This window comes from Coregonus clupeaformis, chromosome 19 (genome assembly GCF_020615455.1).
Source record: "Coregonus clupeaformis isolate EN_2021a chromosome 19, ASM2061545v1, whole genome shotgun sequence".
In the NCBI taxonomy this organism is placed as follows: Eukaryota; Metazoa; Chordata; class Actinopteri; order Salmoniformes; family Salmonidae; genus Coregonus; species Coregonus clupeaformis.
This window is the reverse complement of record NC_059210.1, coordinates 14,897,319-14,918,687: the sequence shown is the minus strand read 5'-3', so window position 1 is coordinate 14,918,687 and position 21,369 is coordinate 14,897,319. Positions and strand designations below refer to the sequence as shown.

At 44.6% G+C, this 21,369-nt stretch overlaps 1 protein-coding gene across 1 annotated transcript in view; it reads left to right on the top strand.

Annotated features, from left to right (window-relative positions):
* The window catches only part of LOC121531185 (membrane-associated guanylate kinase, WW and PDZ domain-containing protein 2), a 338,801-nt gene extending 319,153 nt beyond the window's left edge, over nt 1-19,648 (top strand). Inside the window, exons 18-22 of the mRNA XM_045205201.1 lie at nt 10,178-10,448; nt 13,064-13,292; nt 13,595-13,738; nt 15,231-15,369; nt 18,208-19,648. Of these exons, the coding sequence (XP_045061136.1) occupies nt 10,178-10,448; nt 13,064-13,292; nt 13,595-13,738; nt 15,231-15,369; nt 18,208-18,614 (1,190 nt within the window). The 3' untranslated portion in view covers nt 18,615-19,648. The remainder of the gene's footprint in view (nt 1-10,177; nt 10,449-13,063; nt 13,293-13,594; nt 13,739-15,230; nt 15,370-18,207) is intronic.
* The last annotated feature ends 1,721 nt before the right edge of the window (nt 19,649-21,369 follow it).

Below are 21,369 nucleotides of genomic sequence, written 5' to 3'. Positions count from 1 at the left end.
AAAATTCCCTTTTGTAACCCTCCATTTTTCCCAAAACAACAAAAACCTTTCACAAAACATGACATCATGTAACAATTTAACATTAAAATACCAATAAGATGATGACCTTCATGGACAGGACAAGTGAATATCAACAGTGACAATATGGTGATCAGAGAAACCCACAGGAGTAATGTCACACCTTCCAACCCTACTACAGTATTGCTCAGATACATACAACCTGTCTAACCTTGCTGCACTGACATGACCTTCATTACCTTTTAGCCATGTGTACTGCCTAACTTTTGCATTCCTTACTCTCCACACATCAGAAAGCTCAAACTCAGTTAATAGACCAGACAGACAAATTGCTGACCGCACGTGAGGTTCTTCAGCGGTGCGATCAACAGTAAAATCCACTGTACAGTTCCAGTCCCCCCGTAAAACCATACACCCCTCTTGGTCACACTGTGTTAAGGTTTCCTTTATTTTATCAAAACCAACAATACGCTCTGTACCCTCATTAGGAGCATAAACATTCAAAAAAACAAACAAAAACCCCATAACATCCACCTTGACCAATAAAACCCGACCCTTGACAATCTCTGTTGTAGATACCACAGTCACCCCTAAGCCTGAAGAAAACAAGATTGCCACCCCAGCACTGAAATTAGTACCATGACTGAGTATATGCTGCCCCTCCCACCACATACCCCAGTCAGCCTCATTTTCCTCATCACTATGTGTCTCCTGTAGGAAAACTACATTAAGCCTTTTCTGTTTTATTACTTCTAATACCCAAGCCCTCTTATTCCTGTCCCTTCCTCCATTAATATTGAGAGAACCTACCCTTAGTACCTCCATATAGAAAAGAAAAAGGAAAAGCAGAAGATACCACAGAGAAACCAGACAAAGAGAATAGAACACCCTATGAGGCATAATCATCATCATTATTTAAATGTTCTCTTAACCTGACCACGTTTCCCACCACCTTTTGCTGCTGCAACAGCAGTAACAAATTTCCTCAAGCGAAACCGCTTCTTCTCACTCAACTGGTCTAACCCCACCGTCTTCTGTAATATCACAGCTGACATCACAAACTTATCAACATCAAAATAATCTGCCAATTTGACGGATTTCCCAAAAGTCTGATCCAGAAACCCATTTACCTCCTCTAGATCGTAAATTGAGTCCTCACCAGCTGATATCGTATCAAGAGAGATATCCATATCCTTCTCCTGATCCTCCTCAACTGAGGCCACAGACCACTGACTCCCCTCTACCACATCCCTTTCAACACTCCCCACTTGCACCCCATCACTCGTACCAGGCATCTCCTCCACTACCTGGGAGACTAGCCCCACCTGAACCCCATTACTCATAGTGGGCATCTCCTCCACTACCTGGGAGACTAGCCCCACCTGAACCCCATTACTCGTAGTGGGCATCTCCTCCACTACCTGGGAGACTAGCCCCACCTGAACCCCATTACTCGTAGTGGGCATCTCCTCCACTACCTGGGAGACTAGCCCCCACTGTACCCCAGCACTCATAGTGGGCATCTCCTCCACTACCTGGGAGACTAGCCCCACCTGAACCCCATTACTCATAGTGGGCATCTCCTCCACTACCTGGGAGACTAGCCCCACCTGAACCCCATTACTCGTAGTGGGCATCTCCTCCACTACCTGGGAGACTAGCCCCACCTGAACCCCATTACTCGTAGTGGGCATCTCCTCCACTACCTGGGAGACTAGCCCCCCCTGTACCCCAGCACTCATAGTGGGCATCTCCTCCACTACCTGGGAGACTAGCCCCCCCTGTACCCCAGCACTCATAGTGGGCATCTCCTCCACTACCTGGGAGATGAGCTCCACATGAACCCTCTCCTGTAACCCATTACTTGTAGTGGGCATCTCCTCCACTACCTGGGAGATTAGCTCCACATGTACCCCCTCCTGTACCACAGCACTCGTACTGGGCACCTCCTCACCAGTCTGAGGAAATGGCCCTTCAGATCCATCCTTACCTTCTACAAAAAAAATTTCTGCTGCATATCATTTCCCTCTGGTACAAGTTGCACCTCTGTGCCCTCAACACGGACAACTTGTTCCTCAGCAACAGATGCGTGTGGCTGCTCTACCACTGTCAGCCCACCTCTTCCTACATCAGTGGGCCCAGGCGTTACGAGGACCACCTGCGCCCCTCCCTCTGCCTTCTCCCTTTTCGGGCAAGCATTTCGCTTATGACCAACATCCCCACACTCAAAACACCGTTGACTACCCGTACTAGCATAAGCCATATACAGTCTATTGTCGTACTTGACTTTAAACAATAACTCCAAAGTCTGCTCTGGTGAGTCCAAAAACATAAACACCTGTCGCCGAAACGACATTACCTGTTTCAACGCCGGGTGTTTGCAACCCAATGGGACAACCTTAATTGAACTTGCAAACTTCCCAAAGCGCAATAACTCGCGCTCCAATAGCTCATTTGGAATGAACGGCGGTACATTTGAAATCGTTACCCTTGTTGACGGAGAAAAAAGCGGCGTAACTTGAATAAACATTCCTTTAAGAAGTATGCCATGCTCAACCATACGATCAACAAGGCGCTCTTCTTTAAGAAATACCACCACCGCTTTATTCATCCGTGACGCATAAGCAACATTCTCATACCCTACCTTCTCTCCTACGGCGACCAGAACCTCTTCCACCGTGACAGTAGCTTCAGTAACACACCTAAAGCCGTGCCGAAGTGACAGGGACGGCGTCCCGATTCGGGCCGCCATCCCCACCAAAATGAGGGTAATTTCGACACGAAAAACAATATACTTAATTCTACCACAACAAAAAAATAGAAATAATAACCTTAATCATGCCTAGAAGAAAAATGGATATCACCAAGAAAAGGAAAACCCAGGATATCTAACTCTACACAACACTCGCACTTAGCACTCACTCAAACAATTCCCAGCACACACCAAACACTCCCAGCATGCAGAGAGAGAGAGAGAGAGAGAGAGAGAGAGAGAGAGAGAGAGAGAGAGAGAGAGAGAGAGAGAGAGAGAGAGAGAGAGAGAGAGAGAGAGAGAGAGAGAGAGAGAGAGAGAGAGAGAGAGAGAGAGAGAGAGAGAGAGAGAGAGAGAGAGAGAGGAAATTGCAGTGTCTCTAGATGCTCCATCGACTGTTGCTGTTTTTTTCCAGTCGCTCTGGAGAAAATTTCAGAAGTTGTCCATTTCTTTAAACTGTTAACACTTGTAATGCTCCCTGTGTTATGTCATTGTCTTTTAACTCATCTTTCACATCTGAGTCATTCATGAGAACAGCTGGTTTAATCGGCAAAAAAAAATATAATGATAGGCTCAATGTTTTTGTGCAGAATAAGTAAGTAGCCTTGCACAACCCTTGGCTTGTGCTAGCCGGAACGGCTCATAGGAGCAAGAGCCTATCGCCTGTTTCTGTAGCGTGATGCATCTTAAAGTACACCCCCTGGACAGAATGCTAGTCTATCACAGGGCCTTCCTCCCAATCTATCTTCTTAATGCTGAGTGCCAAGCAGAGATGTATCGTGTCCCATTTTTACAGTCTTTGTTTGTTTTTACATTTTATTTATAAAGAGTGGGTCACCATTGAGACCAGGGTTTCATTTGCAAGGGAGCCCTGTAAACATGAACATAGAGTAAATAATATCAATACAATAAATATAACAACATTAATCAAAACAAACGCAACTCTCACATCACCTCCCTTAAACTCCATCTAAACTTTCCAATGGAGACCAGCGAGTCTAATTTCAAGGTGGCCTGAAGGCAATTCCATGAGCTGGGGGCATAAAAACTAAAAGCATTTTTTCTCCTGGTCAGTGGAGACCCGCAGGACCTCCAGAACCAGCATGTCCAGAGAGCGGCTCTGAAGAACTGCTTTATTTACAAAAAGTAGCCAATGCTGGGCCCTTCTCGTAGTCAGAGACTCCCAGCCAACAGAACTATACAAAATGCAGTGATGTGTACGAAAATTGTCCCCAGTGATAAAATGCAGTGCTGAGTGATAGACTGAATCTAAAGGTTTTAAAGCAGAGGCTGCCACATGCATGTAGATTATATCACCATAATCAAGTATTGGGAGAAGCGTTGCTTGAACAATCTTCGTTCTACTTTCCAAAGTGAGGCAGGATTTATTTCTATAAAAGAAACCAATCTTAATTCTAAATTTTTTTGTCAATTTATCGTCAATCCAAATACCCAAGTACTTATAATGGGGAACTTGGTAAATTTGGTCTCCCTTCAATGTGCAAATATGCAGGTCCTCAGGATCAATATTACGAGACCTAGAGAACAACATCCACTTGGTTTTATTAGCATATAGCACTAGTTTAAGATAAGTAAGAGTCAAAACCGTGCTGAAGGTCATGAATGGCCTGCTGTACTGAGAGTGCACATGAGTGAATGACTGTATCATCCGCGTAGAGATGAATGTTGCAAGTTTTAACAGATAGACCAATATTTATAAAAATAGTGAAGAGAACAGGGCCCAAAATCGAACCCTGCGGCACAACTTTCGTAATATTGAGGGAACTAGATTTGATACCGTCAGTAAGCACACATTGTGTCCTGTCCGTTAGATAGTTATTTAACCATTTGCAAGATGCCTGATCTAGGCCTATTTCAGACAACCTTTGAAGAAGTAACAAACGGTCAACCGTATCAAAATCAATAATGCAGCACAATGATATTTATGGTCTAAGCAATATAGCACATAATCTAAGACAAGTGTAGCCGCGTAAACAGTGCTAAGTCCACGTCTAAACCAGACTGGTGCTCATTAAGCATAGAATGAGAAGTTTAAAAAGTTCTAAGTTGAGAGTTGGTCAGGGACTCTAACACTTTGGCGAGGCAAGATACAGTAGCTTGGAAATTTGACGGTGTTTATCCAAGTCAGAAGGATCTCCGCTTTGTGTAGGGGGAGGACTTGTGCCGTTTTCCAGATCTGAGGGATAACCCCAGAAACAATTGTCAAGTTAAAAATCTAGGTTAATGATTCTGCAATAAGTGGGGCAGAAAGCTGCAGAAAAAAGGTATCAAGTGAGTCAGCCCCAGTGGATTTTTTAACATCGATATCCAATAAGGCACTTAGCAGATCATAGACATCAAATGGTTTAAATGAAAATGAGGAACGTGTATCTGGGAATGTATTGATTGTTCTCTGCAACCTGGCTCGAGGTGAGTAAAGGACTCCCTCTGCTGGAATCAGAGTTTTCAAAAGTTATTTTATCAAATAGGTGGCCCTCTGAGGCAATGGTTATTAAAAGCACCATAATTGTCCATCTTGTCTGTTATGGGACCAGAGGCTGTCATAATCTGCTGGGGTAATGAGGGGATGGAGTATTGTTTCAGAGATTTGACTACCTCCCAGAAGGCTGCTGGATTCCCACCAGTCTCAGATACATAGTTCAAAAAGTATGTTGATATTGCTTTTCTAACCAGTGATATACATCTATTTCTCAACTGTCTGAAGGACTGCCAGTCAGATGTAGAATCAGTCAGTCTTACCCCAAGCTAAATTTCTCTCCTGAAGTGTATCTGATAGTTAATGTGTGAACCAAGGATTAGCTCAATCCCTTACCCTTAGTTTCTTGAACGGAGCATGCTTATCTGAAATAGAGTTGAGCAAAGAAGTAAAACAATTTAGGGCTTGATCCAAGTCAGAGATATCTGATACAACCCCCCATTCACAAAATCCCAGATCAGACAAGAATTGTTGCTAATTGAAATTTCTATAATTTCTCTTTGTAATAAGGCAAGGGCTAGATTTAGGTAGCTTTGCCTCTCTTATGCAGACAACGGGACAATGGTCACTGAAATCATTAGCAAAAATTCCATTGCTGTATACAGTGGGGGAAAAAGTATTTAGTCAGCCACCAATTGTGCAAGTTCTCCCACTTAAAATTATGAGAGAGGCCTGTAATTTTCATCATAGGTACACGTCAACTATGACAGACAAATTAAGAAAAAAAAATCCAGAACATCACATTGTAGGATTTTTTATGAATTTATTTGCAAATTATGGTGGAAAATAAGTATTTGGTCACCTACAAACAAGCAAGATTTCTGGCTCTTACAGACCTGTAACTTCTTCTTTAAGAGGCTCCTCTGTCCTCCACTCGTTACCTGTATTAATGGCACCTGTTTGAACTTGTTATCAGTATAAAAGACACCTGTCCACAACCTCAAACAGTCACACTCCAAACTCCACTATGGCCAAGACCAAAGAGCTGTCAAAGGACACCAGAAACAAAATTGTAGACCTGCACCAGGCTGGGAAGACTGAATCTGCAATAGGTAAGCAGCTTGGTTTGAAGAAATCAACCTTGGGAGCAATTATTAGGAAATGGAAGACATACAAGACCACTGATAATCTCCCTCGATCTGGGGGCTCCACGCAAGATCTCACCCCGTGGGGTCAAAATGATCACAAGAACGGTGAGCAAAAATCCCAGAACCACACGGGGGGACCTAGTGAATGACCTGCAGAGAGCTGGGACCAAAGTAACAAAGCCTACCATCAGTAACACACTACGCCGCCAGGGACTCAAATCCTGCAGTGCCAGACGTGTCCCCCTGCTTAAGCCAGTACATGTCCAGGCCCGTCTGAAGTTTGCTAGAGTGCATTTGGATGATCCAGAAGAGGATTGGGAGAATGTCATATGGTCAGATTAAACCAAAATAGAACTTTTTGGTAAAAACTCAACTCGTCGTGTTTGGAGGACAAAGAATGCTGAGTTGCATCCAAAGAACACCATACCTACTGTGAAGCATGGGGGTGGAAACATCATGCTTTGGGGCTGTTTTTCTGCAAAGGGACCAGGACGACTGATCCGTGTAAAGGAAAGAATGAATGGGGCCATGTATCGTGAGATTTTGAGTGAAAACCTCCTTCCATTAGCAAGGGCATTGAAGATGAAACGTGGCTGGGTCTTTCAGCATGACAATGATCCCAAACACACCACTCGGGCAACGAAGGAGTGGCTTCGTAAGAAGCATTTCAAGGTCCTGGAGTGGCCTAGCCAGTCTCCAGATCTCAACCCCATAGAAAATCTTTGGAGTCCGTGTTGCCCAGCGACAGCCCCAAAATATCACTGCTCTAGAGGAGATCTGCATGGAGGAATGGGCCAAAATACCAGCAACAGTGTGTGAAAACCTTGTGAAGTCTTACACAAAACGTTTGACCTGTGTCATTGCCAACAAAGGGTATATAACAAAGTATTGAGAAACTTTTGTTATTGACCAAATACTTATTTTTCACCATAATTTGCAAATACATTCATTAAAAATCCTACAATGTGATTTTCTGGAAATGTTTTTCTAATTTTGTCTGTCATAGTTGACGTGTACCTATGATGAAAATTACAGGCCTCTCTCATCTTTTTAAGTGGGAGAACTTGCACAATTGGTGGCTGACTAAATACTTTTTTTCCCCACTGTACTTATGAAGGGCATTTGTCAAAATATTATCTAAAAGGGTAGATGTGTTTAAAGTTGGGGCGGGTTAGTTTACTTATCAGCTGAGTTAGATTTTGCTCAATTAAGATATTTTTCAGTTTATCAGAAACTGGCCTCAACCAATCCAGATTAAGATCACCCAAAATTCACAATTCAGATTTAGCATAGTTAGATAGCAAGTCAGACAATTGGCTAAGACCACATGTTGAGGCAGAGGGAGGGCGATAAATTCCCACTAGCATAATTTGGGCATTATTACCAAGGCCCACATTTAGGTCTAGACATTCAAATTGCCTAGAGACAGATGTAGTGACATATACAGAAACATTTAAGTTGTTTGTAAATATGGCGACACCTCCACCTCTGCCAACTCTGTCAGATCTAAAAACATTATAACCAGCCAGAGACACATCAGTATCCGGCACAGTCTTATTTAGCCTGCTTCAGATATGACCAGAATGTCCACGTTGGTTTGAGAGGCCACAGTTATAATAAAATAAATGTTCGAGATCAAACCTCTGGCATTTACATGAATCAGTCCAATGCCACAGCTGCGGGATTTCAGCTCAGACTGAGTCTCTAATTCAAGCATAATATGCTCAGTTGGTAACCCATATTTGAAAATACCATTGGGCTAGCTTGAATTGGTATAGATACAAGATTGTCTAGAACTGTACAATTGGGCCTATGCTTTGAGCGAGGACGTGGATTAAAACAAGAGTCAATGAGGGTTACCTGTTGCGGGCCTGCGGTATGATGATAATGCTATTCATTTATTGTTGGGATTACCTGAGCGGAACACAGGGTGTTGAAATGTCTCAGCGCAGCCTTGAGAAATGCGAGGACAGGGTCCAGGCACCAAGATGATTTGGATGGACTCCATCTTCTCTGTAGAGCATCTTCTGTTTCCAAAAGGCGTCAAAGTTATCCACAAAAGTAACTCCAACAGAGCTACAGACTCGTAGCCAGTTGTGTAGCGTCAGCAACCTACTGAATCTTTCACTGCCATGACTCAGTGATGGCACTTGGCCTGAAATATTTTGATGCTTTCAGAGTTCCAATCAGTTCTTTAAAATCCTGTTCTGGCATAAAATAGTAGGACGTGGCCTAGTAATGTGATGTACCCAAGACCCAGGATGGCACAAGGTTTCTGACCCGGGAACTGAGATGTTTCTCACCATAGAGCTGCTGATGATAACGGCTGGTGAAATGGCAGAGGAGCTCCGTCAGTTTCTGTGCCTCCCGCCGGCCACAAAACCCTTTATGGCTGATGGAGGAGCCAGTGCTTCAAACACCCTCAAGGTCCAGTGAGAGGAGGAGCACAGCGGATCCGCGTCCAAGGCAGAATCCCCCTGGGAAGGAGTCCGGATAGGGGACGATGGCGCGGGAATCTCCGAAGGCAGGAGGACATGCGAGGACAGGGACCAGGCACCAAGATGATTTGGATGGACCCCATCCTCTCTGTAGAGCTGTTAGGCAACTGGATTTGGGTCGGGCTTCCCAACACCAAAGAAGCCCCATTCGCCACAGGCCGCTTTCCTCCATTTGGCCTACGGCTGGTGACGTGCTTCCATGGTTGGGCAGCAGGATTGGTGACAGTATCATCTGCTAAATCCACCAGAAGCAACGATCCTGCTCCATTTCTCAGGGAAGTGGGAGACTTCTTTGGGGAGGGGTCCCTGGAAGGCATTTGCCATTCGGTCAAGGAGTGTTGACATGGTGGTGATACTCTCAACACATCGGAACGGTGTCCAGCCTGTGGTGTAGAGAAGAAGTAGATTGTGTATGTTTTTAATCTGTTTGCTAAGAGTAGCCACTTCTTCCTGATAGTCCTCTGCGAGTAAGCAATTGTTGCATCGGAACTCCAGTTGGTCCACATTGTCCCGAAAGGGAGCATAGTAAATACAGCTCCTGCAGCGCATGAAACGATCGCTTTTTCCCCTGAACGTGGAATTCTCCATGAGAAGAGACATAGGAACTAAATCCGTGTCGCAGAGATAGTGATTTCAGGCAGAAAATATATATATATATATATATATATATATATATATATATATATATATATATATATATATATATATATATATATTTTAAGAGACAATAACTGATGTATTTTTCCGGACCTACAGAATACAGGCCATCGGTAAATATACCCAATACAAAAAAATCTTCAACGAAATACACTCTAGCCTGTTAAACATAACTTTCTGCAACAAACAATTCACTCTAAAAAAAATGTGTGCACTCGATCTCCTTCAAGTCAATGAGTGGGCGTGGTTGTTGAGGCATGACTCACCCGGGGATCGAACTCCCTATCATCCAATCACAGGTTGGACAGTAACCACAAGGAGTGGAATAGTAGATGGGAATATCTGGTAAATACCAGGTGATGTTGTTCGCTTTACAAGTGAGTTGTTAATGCCTAGAGTTTTGAAACGTGCCCTTTTGATTATCCGTTTTGAGTTTTGTGCTAAGAGAGAACAGCGCCTACATCTTTAGGGACTAAAGTGACATTTCTGATATTTCCTTTCTCTATTACGACTTGTACATTTTTCAATTAGTTTTCAATTAGATTTCTCCTGCTCCCGCTGTTCAGGGCACAGTGTTGTTTCGAGTCAACTGTTGCTATGAAACCTCTCCATTACTACTACGAAGCATCTCTGTTGTTACCATGAAAACTAAATTTCTTCATCTCAGATCCCCACTCAGGGCCGAACTCAGAGAAGCAGAGCCCCATGACCCAGAAACACAGCCCCCAGGCACAGCCCAGCCCCGTAGCCACCGAGCCCAGCCAAGGAGCCTCCCAGGCAGGCCTAGCACAACCACCAGCCCAGCCAGGCCAAGTACCAGCAGTAGCCACCCAGCCTACCCCAGGATCAGCCGCCCAGCCCAGCCCGCCAGGGGCCCAGCAGAGTCCAGTCGCCCAGCCGCCCGGTCACCCTCCCCCACTCTACCTCCACGACGGAAGGTATGTAGAGAGGGAGGAATGCTTGACCCTATTTGTCAGTGACAGTCATTATTGTCACCAGTCACAACTACAGTTATGAGGATGCTTCTCCTGTGCAGTTTGGACATGGCGTTTTGTGTGTGTGTGTGTGTGTGTGTTTGTGTGTGCGCGTGATGGATTGTGTGTGTCTCTGAATAGCAAGAGGGTGGATTTTGGTTTTTTGTGTACGTGTGTGGGGGAGGGGGGCGTATGCTAAGATTATGGATGTTTGTATACATTTACTGATGTGTGTAACTGTATGTGTGTGTGTGCATGCTGCATTCGTGTGTGTGTGTTGTTTGACCAGGCTGCAGTATAATCTTGCATGCTATAAACTTCAGCAGGCGACAGGTAAGCAGTCTGTCTTTCTTTCTTGCTCTCTCTCTCTCTCTGCTCTGTTGTATAACACACCACTTAACTGATGGCAAAGTTAATAATTTACCTTTAGATATCCTCTTTATAATACATGGTGCCCAGCCGGAGGGCTATGTTCCCTGTCACACCCAGAGAGAGAACTGCCTTCGTAAAGGGTGGGCTTTGTGTGTGTGTGTGTATGTGTGTGTCAGACCCAAAGAGAGAGCTGCCTTTGTGATGTGTGTGTGTGTGTGTGTGTGTGTGTGTGTGTGTGTGTGTGTGAGTGTGTGCGCGTGCGTGCGTGCGTGATCCACCCAGACAGAACACACAAAGTAATCCCTACATACCTCAGACCACGACAGAGCTACACTCAAACACATCATGGCATTAGTCACAGCTCTGGTTTTGATTCACCTCAACTCAACATCTTATTGCTTACTTCTATTCATTGTGATGACTGAGGAAAACAGGACTGTTTAAAGAAGGAAAGTGATCCGGTTCTTGCTGCTGGCTTTGACAATGATGTGAGTATGAAAAAGAGTGCCACCAAGTGGTGATGGTCTCTGAAAGAGGTGCCGATTTAGTACAGGTACAACTGTCCCAACGTCCCGGTTAGAGGACGGAAATGACCAGCAGGAGACAGATACACATTTATTGCCACACCACACAGGACAGATTGGATGGAGATTGAATGTGAATAGTGTAAGTGGTTTCTAAAACAGACAGAAATACACAGTGTATTACAATATGTTATTTAGCAGTAAAGCTATAGCAATAGCAATGCTATGGTAGCAACATAGGCAGCAATAGAGAGTAATGGCATATATACAGCGCTAAGATATTAACAAAGGGCTAACAGGCTAAACATAGCAAAGGGGCTATGCACAGGGGCTAGGCTAACCTAACACATAATAAGGAACCATGCTAGCACGCTAGGCTAGTAGGCCAAAGGCAATGGGTTACTACACAGTAGAGCTAATAGCATTGGCTAGTGGGGCTACCATAGTACACAGTATGGCTGTATAGACAATAGCAGCTAGCAGTACCGCGCTAAATCAAATAAAATTGTATTTGTCACATGTGCCAAATACAACAGGTGCAGACTTTACCATGAAATGCTTACTTACAAGCCGTTTCCCAACAATGCAGAGTAAAAAAAAAAAAGGTGATAAATAAAAAAAGGAGATAGTAACACAATAAAATAACAATAATGAGGCTGTATACAAGGAGAACCACTACCGAGTCAATGTGCAGGGGTACGAGGTAGTTGAGGTAATTGAGGTAATATGTACATGTAGTTAGGTGTAAATGTGACTAGGTAATCAGGATCGATAATAAACAGAGTAACAGCAGTGTATGTGAAGAGTGTGAAAGTGTGTGAAAGTGTGTCTGTGTGAGTGTGTGTGTGTGGCGTCAATATGCATGTGTGGTTGTGTTTTGTGTGTGTGAGCGTATGTTTGTGTGTTTGTTTGTGTTGGAGTGTCAGTGTAGTATGTGTGAGTGTGTGGGTAGAGTCAAGTGAGTGTGCATAGAGCCAGTGCAAGAGAGTCAGTGCAAAAAAAATGTGGTCAATACAAATAGTCCGGGTGAACTGTTCGGCAGTCTTATGACTTGGGGGTAGAAGCTGTTCAGGGGCCTTTTGATCTCAGACTTAGTGCTCTGGTATCGCTTGCCATGCGGTAGCAGAGAGAACAGTCTCAGACTTGGGGGGGCTGGAGTCTTAGACAGTTTTTAGGGCCTTCCTCTGAAACCGTCTGGTATAGAGGTCCTGGATGGCAGGGAGCTCGGCTCCAGTGATGTACTGGGCCGTACGCACCACTCTCTGTAGCTCCTTACGGTCGGATGCCGAGCAGTTGCCATACCAAGCAGTGATGCAGCCAGTGAAGATGCTATCAATGGTGCAGCTGTAGAAACTTTTGAGAATCATGCCAAATCTTTTCAGCCTCCTGAGGGGGAAGAAGCGTTGTCGTGCCCTCTTCACGACTGTATTGATGTGTTTGGACCATGATAGGTCCTTAGTGATGTGGACCCTAAGGTCGGGGGAAGGGTGCCCATTGAAAGAGCTAGAGAGTCCCACAGTTTCTGCCTCTAACTCCCAGGGTTAGAGAGAGAGTTAAAGTCTGAAGGTCTTGTGTGTGTGTGTGTGTGTGTGTGTGTATGTGTTTGTGCGTGTGCGTGCACTACAAAGGGAATAGGGTGCCATTTGGGACGTAGACAGTCATCCCTCTGTCTTTTGTCCACAGGTCAGAGGTGAAAGCCAGGCAGGACGTGAAACCAGACATCCGCCAGCCTCCGTTCACCGACTACCGGCAGCCCCCCGTTGACTACCGGCACCCTCCAGTGGCTGATTACCGGCAGCCACCCACGCTGGACTACCGGCACCCTCCTCCCCTCATCGACTACAGACAGCACTCGACAACACTCGCTGCACAGTTCCCTCTGGCACAGTTTCCCCCAGACTTCAGACCACAGGTAAGACTGAATAACCCAGACTTCCCTACTACAGTACACAGCATATGTACTACTACGTAGCCCAGAATTCCCTAGTACAAACAACACTCAAAAGCTGCACAGCTTCCACTGGCACAGTTTCCCCAGACTTCAGACCACAGGTAAGACTGCCGATCCGAGAATCCCCTACTACACACCACAGGTAAGACTACATACCCCAGCATCCCATATTACAGACATGTAGAACTACACATCCCAGACTACAGACAGGTTACAGGTTGGCTATTAATGAGTATTATTTATTGGTTGTGTGTTGTGCACAGGACTTTGACTACTTCACAGTAGAGCTGGAGAAGAGTGTGAAGGGTTTTGGCTTCAGTATCCGTGGGGGGCGGGAGTACAAGATGGATCTGTTTGTGCTGCGGCTCGCCGAGGACGGGCCGGCCATCCGCAATGGCAGAATGAGGGTAAGTGATAACACTTCTTGTCCTATGCGCAGCAACATTATTTTTGAGCTCAATAGTGATGCAGTACCTCATACAATATGACCACTTTCAATGCTCATCCTGTTCCATCCTTAATCTCTATATGTATTGCTCTCTCTCTCTCTCTCTCTCTCTCTCTCTCTCTCTCTCTCTCTCTCTCTCTCTCTCTCTCTCTCTCTCTCTCTCTCTCTCTCTCTCTCTCTCTCTCAATTTCTCTCTCTCAATCTCTCTCTCTCTGTCTCTCTCAATCTCTCTCTCTGTCTCTCTCAATCTTTCTCTCTGTCTCTCTCAATCTCTCTCTCTGTCTCTCTCAATCTCTCTCTCACTGCCTCTCCCCCCTATCAATTCAATTCAATTTAAGGGCTTTATTGGCATGGTAATTATATATTTTTGGTTGGGTCTAATTGTGTTGCTGTACTGGGGCTCTGTGGGGTCTGAACAGAGCCCCAGGACCAGCTTGCTTAGGGGGCTCTTCTCCAGGTTAATCTCTCTGTATGTGATGGCTTTGTTATGGAAGGATTGGGAATCGCTTCCTTTTAGGTGGTTGTAGATTTTAACGGCTCTTTTCTGGATTTTGATCATTAGCGGGTATCAGCCTAATTCTGCTCTTCATGCATTATTTGGTGTTTTACATTGTACACTGAGGATATTTTTGCAGAATTCTGCATGCAGAGTCTCAATTTGGTGTTTGTCCCATTTTGTGAATTATTGGTTGGTGATCGGACCCCAGACCTCACAACCATAAAGGGCAATGGGTTCTATAACTGATTCAAGTATTTCTAGCCAGATCCTAATTGGTATGTCGAATTTTAGGTTCCTTTTGATGGCATAGAAGGCCAGATCGTTCACAGCTTTGTGGAAGTTACCTATGACACTGATGTTTAGGCCCCATAGGGCTCTGGTGAAAAGTAGTGCACTATATATTTTTTGTGTGCTCTAGAGCAACAGTGTCTAGATGGAATTTGTATTTGTGGTCCTGGCAACTGGACCTTTTCTGGAACACCATTATTTGTGTCTTACTGATATTTACTGTCAGGGCCCAGGTCTGACAGAATCTGTGCAGAAGATCTAGGTGCAAACAGTAGACATTTGACTTCAGATAGTAGGGTGAGGCCAGGTGCTGCAGACTGTTCTAGTCCCCTCGCCAATTCGTTGATACGTATGTTAAAGAGGTGGGGCTTAAGCTGCATCCCTGTCTCACCACACAGCCCTTTGGAAAGAAATGTGTGTGTTATTTTGCCAATTTTAACCACACACTTGTTGTTTGTGTACATGTATTTTTTTCCCCCAACACCAATTTCCATCAATTTGTATAGCAGACCCTCATGCCAAATTGAGTCAAAAGCTTATTTTTTTTATCAACCAAGCATGAGAAGGATTTGCCTTTGTTTTGGTTTGTTTCTTTGTCAATTAGGGTGTGCAGGGTGAATACGTGGTCTGTCGTATGGTAACTATCTTTCACTCTCTCTCTCAGGTGGGGGATCAAATCATTGAGATAAATGGGGACAGTACCCGAGACATGACTCACGCCCGGGCCATCGAGCTGATCAAGGCGGGGGGGAGGCGGGTGAGACTGCTGCTGAAGAGAGGCACGGGACAGGTGCCTGAGTATGGTGGGTATCCCCCAAATACACCTCCCATATTTATTTCTCACTCTCGCTCTTTCCTTCTCTCGCTTGATCCAGTTTTCTCTCGCTTTGATAAAAAAAAGAACTTTTTTTTTTCTCTTTCTTGCTCTCATTTTTTATTTATTGTTCCCTGTCTCTCTCTCTCTCTCTCTCTCTCTCTCTCTCTCTCTCTCTCTCGCTCTCTCTGTCTCTGTCTCTCTGTCTCTCTCTCTCACACACTCACACAACACACTAACGCAGACCACTACAAATGTTACAACCACCGGCAGTCACGAGTCATGACAGCAGTCAAAGTCCACTTGAATGTTGAGTCACAGTAACTAGGCTTCTCCAAAACTGTGCTCTGATGCAGCTGATGGTCATTAGTAGCCTACCAAACTTGTTAACGGTCAGTCGCTAATGCCCTGGTACTCAGCGCTCTATTGTCCCTCAATGCAAACGCCATTGACAGGCAAATCAAACACTTCATGATTTACCCTGGCCTTCAGAGTTTGAGCGGAATAGGATCACCTGTTGTGCAAGGAGAGTCAGCTCCTCATAGCTGGTTCATGCATAGAATGAAATAAGTTTTCAACTTTCCCAATATTAAGCACATTGCTTTACTTTACAAGCTGAGTAGCCTACCTGGCTGGCATGAAAATGAACTTCGGGAAAAGCGGCCTCCATTCGCTATTCAAGTGCATACGGATGAGGTCTTTTTTTCCCCTGCACCTGTTCTAACAGGTGCATGATAATGGCCCATTCTAAATCAAAACTAATTTCACACATATATTATTTAGTATATGTAAAGACAAGATTCAATAGAGAAAAGTCTGATTGGTGAGAATATTATCAAGTGCTTGTCAAATTGTGAATGAGAGACTGATGAAGTGTGTGCAGCCTGCGCAAGAAACAGAGCAGAGCACACACACTTCATTAGTCTTTCATTCACAACTAGGCCTTTCATGCATCTTATTTCAAATCATCAGTAGAGTCGCACCATACAGTTGCATAAATAACTCTAAATTATGCATATACCTGTTTCAAATTATCACTTTGTTAACCGCTCAACACAGAATAGCTGCATGTGCGCACTCCCTCGGAAATCGTTTAAGAAAAATATCCTTTCTATTTTATTCAGCTATGTTCAGTTGTATTCTTCTTACTACAAAATAATATAAATAATGCTATGGGAATTATAAGCAAATCTTATCTGCTAAATGAACTAGTGTAGCCCACAGCCATATGGCATAGCCAGATCACGACCTAACATAAGGACAGCTCAGAATATGCTAGTCTGTTCTTCTGAAATAGGCAACATTTTCTTCATATCATAATGTTTCTTTAGACCTGCCTAAAATAAATAATAGATTTATTGTGATGGTGTAGGCTATATTAAATGGATTTATGAGACTTTTTAAAATGTAGATTTTCCTAAAGGTCAGCATCAGTGGCTTGTATGTTATGCGTGGAAGCCCGGAGATGCTAAAAGTGTTTATGCTAATTAGTGGTCAATTACCGTGAGACCGACAGTTATTTGCATGATGTGTGCTATAAACAGCAGATAATACCTGACATTTTTCATAACTACCTGCACTTACTTCTGCTGCTCTGTTGAACCTGAAATATATATTAACTGATACAACACAAGCTTTAGCTAATTCAATCTGCTTCCATAACCCGACATTGAAACAACATCTACTTTATGTGTGCTCTTTTGTCCATATTCTTCTGTCCTCTGTATTTCTCTCAAGTATAACCCATGTCCAGTCTTCTGCCGATGCTTTCTGCGTATCAAACTATACTTTGTGAGGTACACAGTAGTGAAAGGGTCTGTTTTTAACCCCTGCTTTAACTCTAATGATTGGTATAGGCTTTTACTCCCCTTCCCTTAGGAATGGTACCTTCCAACCTCTCCATGTGCATGAAAAGTGACACGCTAAGCTCCCCCTATTTCTTCCTAATGGGCCACTCTAAAGACACGGTTCGTGAAAAGCTGCATGTCTTTCTCTCCATTCTGACTCTAATTTAAATCTGTGCTTGTGTGTGTTTGTGCGCTTGCGTGTGTGTGTGAGTGCGTGCAAGTGTGTGTGTGCGGGCGTGAACCCTAGTTGTGTGCATGCTGACGTGTGTGCGTATATCCTACATGTGTGTGTATGCACATGTGTGTGTCTGTCACTGCGTGTGTCTGTGCGTAAGTGCGTGCATGTGTGTGGTAATATCTGTTTTTATGTTGAGACGATCAGGCTTGTGTTTGGTTCTGGTGGTCTCAGTCGAAGAAACTAGCAGGTCTGAAGAGGACCACCACCACGGTAGAGTGTGCAGTGAAGTGCACCCTCAGTAGAGTGAAACTGCTCTCAGTGTTGGCCAGGGCCGTTCTCACATACACACACACACACCTCTTCACTCACAGAAAGTTATTCTTGTCACACAGCATGCGTCCCAAATGGCACCCCTATTCCCTATATGAGGCTCTGGTCAAAAGTAGTGCATTATATAGGAAATAGGGTGCCATTTGGGACGCAGACAATAATGATCTAAATCTATATAGTCCTGACTGTCCTGGTGATGATATTGTAGCTGTATGTGTGTGTGAACAGAGATCTGGGTGTGGATACATGAGAAGACGATAGAGCGATAATAATAATAATATATATATTCTTCTCCTCTTCTTTCCTCTTCATCACTATCTATCCATAGGCAAAACGATCAGCTTTGTAGGCGTGTGCGCGTGTGTGTTTGTGTACTTGCCTGCATGTGTGTGTTTGTGTACTTGCCTGCGTGTGTGTGTGTGCTTGTCACTGCGTATCAACCTGTAGTGTGAGTCTCCTCCTCTCTCAGTAGACAGTGCCTCCCCCTGGGATGCCCTTCCTCCAGACCTCTCTGCCCTGCAGGAAGTGAGCCTTGACCCCCTGCAGCCGCCCACCTCATCTTTCTCATCCCATCCAGCCTCCACCCCAGACTCCCCCCACCAGCTCCCTCTAGAGGCCACACTGCGTACGGCTCCAGACCCCAACACCACGAAAGGGGCTTCAGGTGGCAGGTCCACCCAGCCCAGGTGCACCGTCCGTGGACAAGGAACACCGCAGAGGCCTGAGGAGGTGGAGGGGGGACCCCGAGAGCCCCAACCTCCGCCGCGGCCCCCCAAAGCTAGATGGAGATCCGCGGAGAGGAGGGAGAGCAGCAGCACACACCCACGCAGGATCCAAATGCCACCGCATGGCCCTGGGACTCTTCCTACCTGTGTGTGAGTCTGAACGGAGGCAGTTAGGACCGTGGGGAGGGACGCAAGAACCTCAAGGAGGGGCCTGAGCTGAGAGGTCTGCAGGCAAGGGACAAGGAAGGGCTCCCTGGCCACGGCGGGCTCTGCTGGACGGCCCTGCAGGCAGGAGTGCAGCTGACTTCCTAGGGCCCTGGAACCCACCTGGGGCTGACAGACTGCCAGGCATCCTGAGGTCCTGGACCTACACTGTCTGCAGGGAAAATGAATCCGAATAAGACTGGTTTACATTGGATCAGACTGGATTCTGACTGGGTTGGACTGGCTGGCTGTACATAGGCTCCCAAATCCAACCTACCACTCACACCATCAGATGCCAGAGGGATCTTTTATTCTCTCTCTCGCTCTTTGAAATCAAAAAGCCGTTTTCTTCTTGTCGTTCCCTCTTTCAAGATGGTTATACAGATCACCTTCAAAACCGAAGGACATATTACAGCTGGTGTGTGTGTAAACATAAAGAGGACTCGCTCAACTCAACGCTTTAGTCCAGGTGGTCATTTTGAAACCTGATGATACAAATCCCTTTGCTATCCCGCTAGGCTCTTTGGGTCTGGGCCAAGGTGAGCCATCGACATGTTCCTAGTTTAACCAGTCAACCCTATCAGACCTAAAATGGATGGTCAGTTTCAACCACTGATGGGATGACACTTATATAAAGAGAGAGCGGAATATTGAGGTGGTTTGCCTATCGTTTAACTTTCTGTGCAATGGAGAGAAATATGAGATTACAGAACTGATGGAGGGAGGGATGTTAATTTAAAATGCTCCTGAAATGTGAACCCTTTTTGGACATGGCACTAACATGACAGACAGAGCTCTGTCGACGAGGCATCATACATGCCTATTGATATATCATATATACTGTAAATGTACAAATGGGAAAAATATGTAAATTTGTTCATCTCCCAAAAATATGCCTAGTGGTGTTTTTTATGCATTGTTGTAGTTAGATACATTTTAGATGAAAATAAAAAAACTGATATCGGGACCATATTTCAAGAATCATATTTCCATGGCCTCCTCTTATTATTACTACATATTAAAGACTCTGTGTGAAGTCAGCTGACAGGGGACTACAGAGTGGTGCAGGTCACGTTCCCCAGCTCAGACGTTGCGTGCATCAACCAATGGTTACGTGCCATGTTATCGACTGTGTCATTGACTGACAGATTGCTATAGCATATGATCCGGTTAGCTGATTCGTAAAATACCTATCCAGGCGCTGTAAGATCTGGCCGGCATCAGCAACGGCTGGGCAGTGGAATGCGCCCTCAGTGATCTTGTGCATGGACATGAACCACCATCATCAAACAGGAGCTCAAAATTCTCCTAGAAGTAGAATGTAGAGTGGACATCCTCACTTGGTACAGGTAACTGTCAAAATAAAGGAAACACCAACATAACGTGTCTTAATAGGGCATTGGGTCACCACGAGACAGAACAGCTTCAATGCACATTGGCATAGATTCTACCAGAAATTCCATAATTTGGTGTTTTGTTGATGGTGTTGGAAAACGCTGTCTCAGGCACCGCTCTAGAATCTCCAATAAGTGTTAAATTGGGATGACATCTGGTGACTAAGACGGCCATGACATATGGTTTACATCATTTTCATGCTCATCAAACCATTCAGTGACCACTCGTGCCCTGTGGATGGGCCAAATTGTCAAAATAATGGCCTGCCCAGCATTTTTATACATGACAATTAGCATGATGGGATGTTAATTGCTTAATTAACTCAGGAACCACACCTGTGTGGAAGCACCTACTTTCAATATACTTTGTATCCCTCATTTACTCAATTGTTTTCATTATTTTGGCAGTTACCTGTAGCTAACAGTTGGGTATTTGTGTCATTTTATTTGTCGAATGGAACTTGCAAGTGTTAAAAATTGTCCATTATTGAGTCAAATCGAACTTTCAAAGTGTTTAAATCCATTGTTTAGGAAATCGTATCAGTTTTCTGCGAGTCTTAATACACCAACGTTCATCAATCAGTCATGCAGTCAGTCATGTTCATAGAAATAAACTATCTAGATTACATTTCTATGGTCATCTTTAGATGGGCTATGTATCAGCAGCACGTGAAACAGAGAACTCTAGCTGTCCATTCTATATTTCCCATTTCTATGCCTTTTACTGTGCTACATGAACCACACCACTGTGGGAGGGGCGGGCATACGAGTCATTGAGGAGCAGAGGGATACATGGGATATGAGGTGGGGCGGAGTGCCTTACTGGAAGTAGAGCAGAGCTGTTAACCTAGTGATCGGTAGCGGGGGGTTTTGCATGAGGGAGCAGAATGCCTAAGTGGTCTGAGTAATTACAATATACTGTACAGTACACATATCAGACAGCACGTCAGAAGTGGCTAGTGCCAAGATGTAAGCCTACCGTCTATGTTTGGCTAACAGTGTCAGAATACATTTAGAAACATCACAACTTTACAGTGCCACAAAATATATTGTTTGAGTAAAGTGGACTTTAGCCTTTCCTATGGGGATGATATATAGCCTGTAGCAGAGGCTAGCTGTAGACATGTAGAGCCCTCCATGTTTGCACCAAAAAAGAAGACTCATACTGTATTTCTCTCAATGCAGATTCACTAGACGGAGTGCAGTGTTCCAGTCCAGATGATAAACATATGATTTATATGGTAAAAAATAAAGAAAGAACTGATACTGGTCAAGTTCCAGGCCACTACATGCATTGCATCCACCAATGGT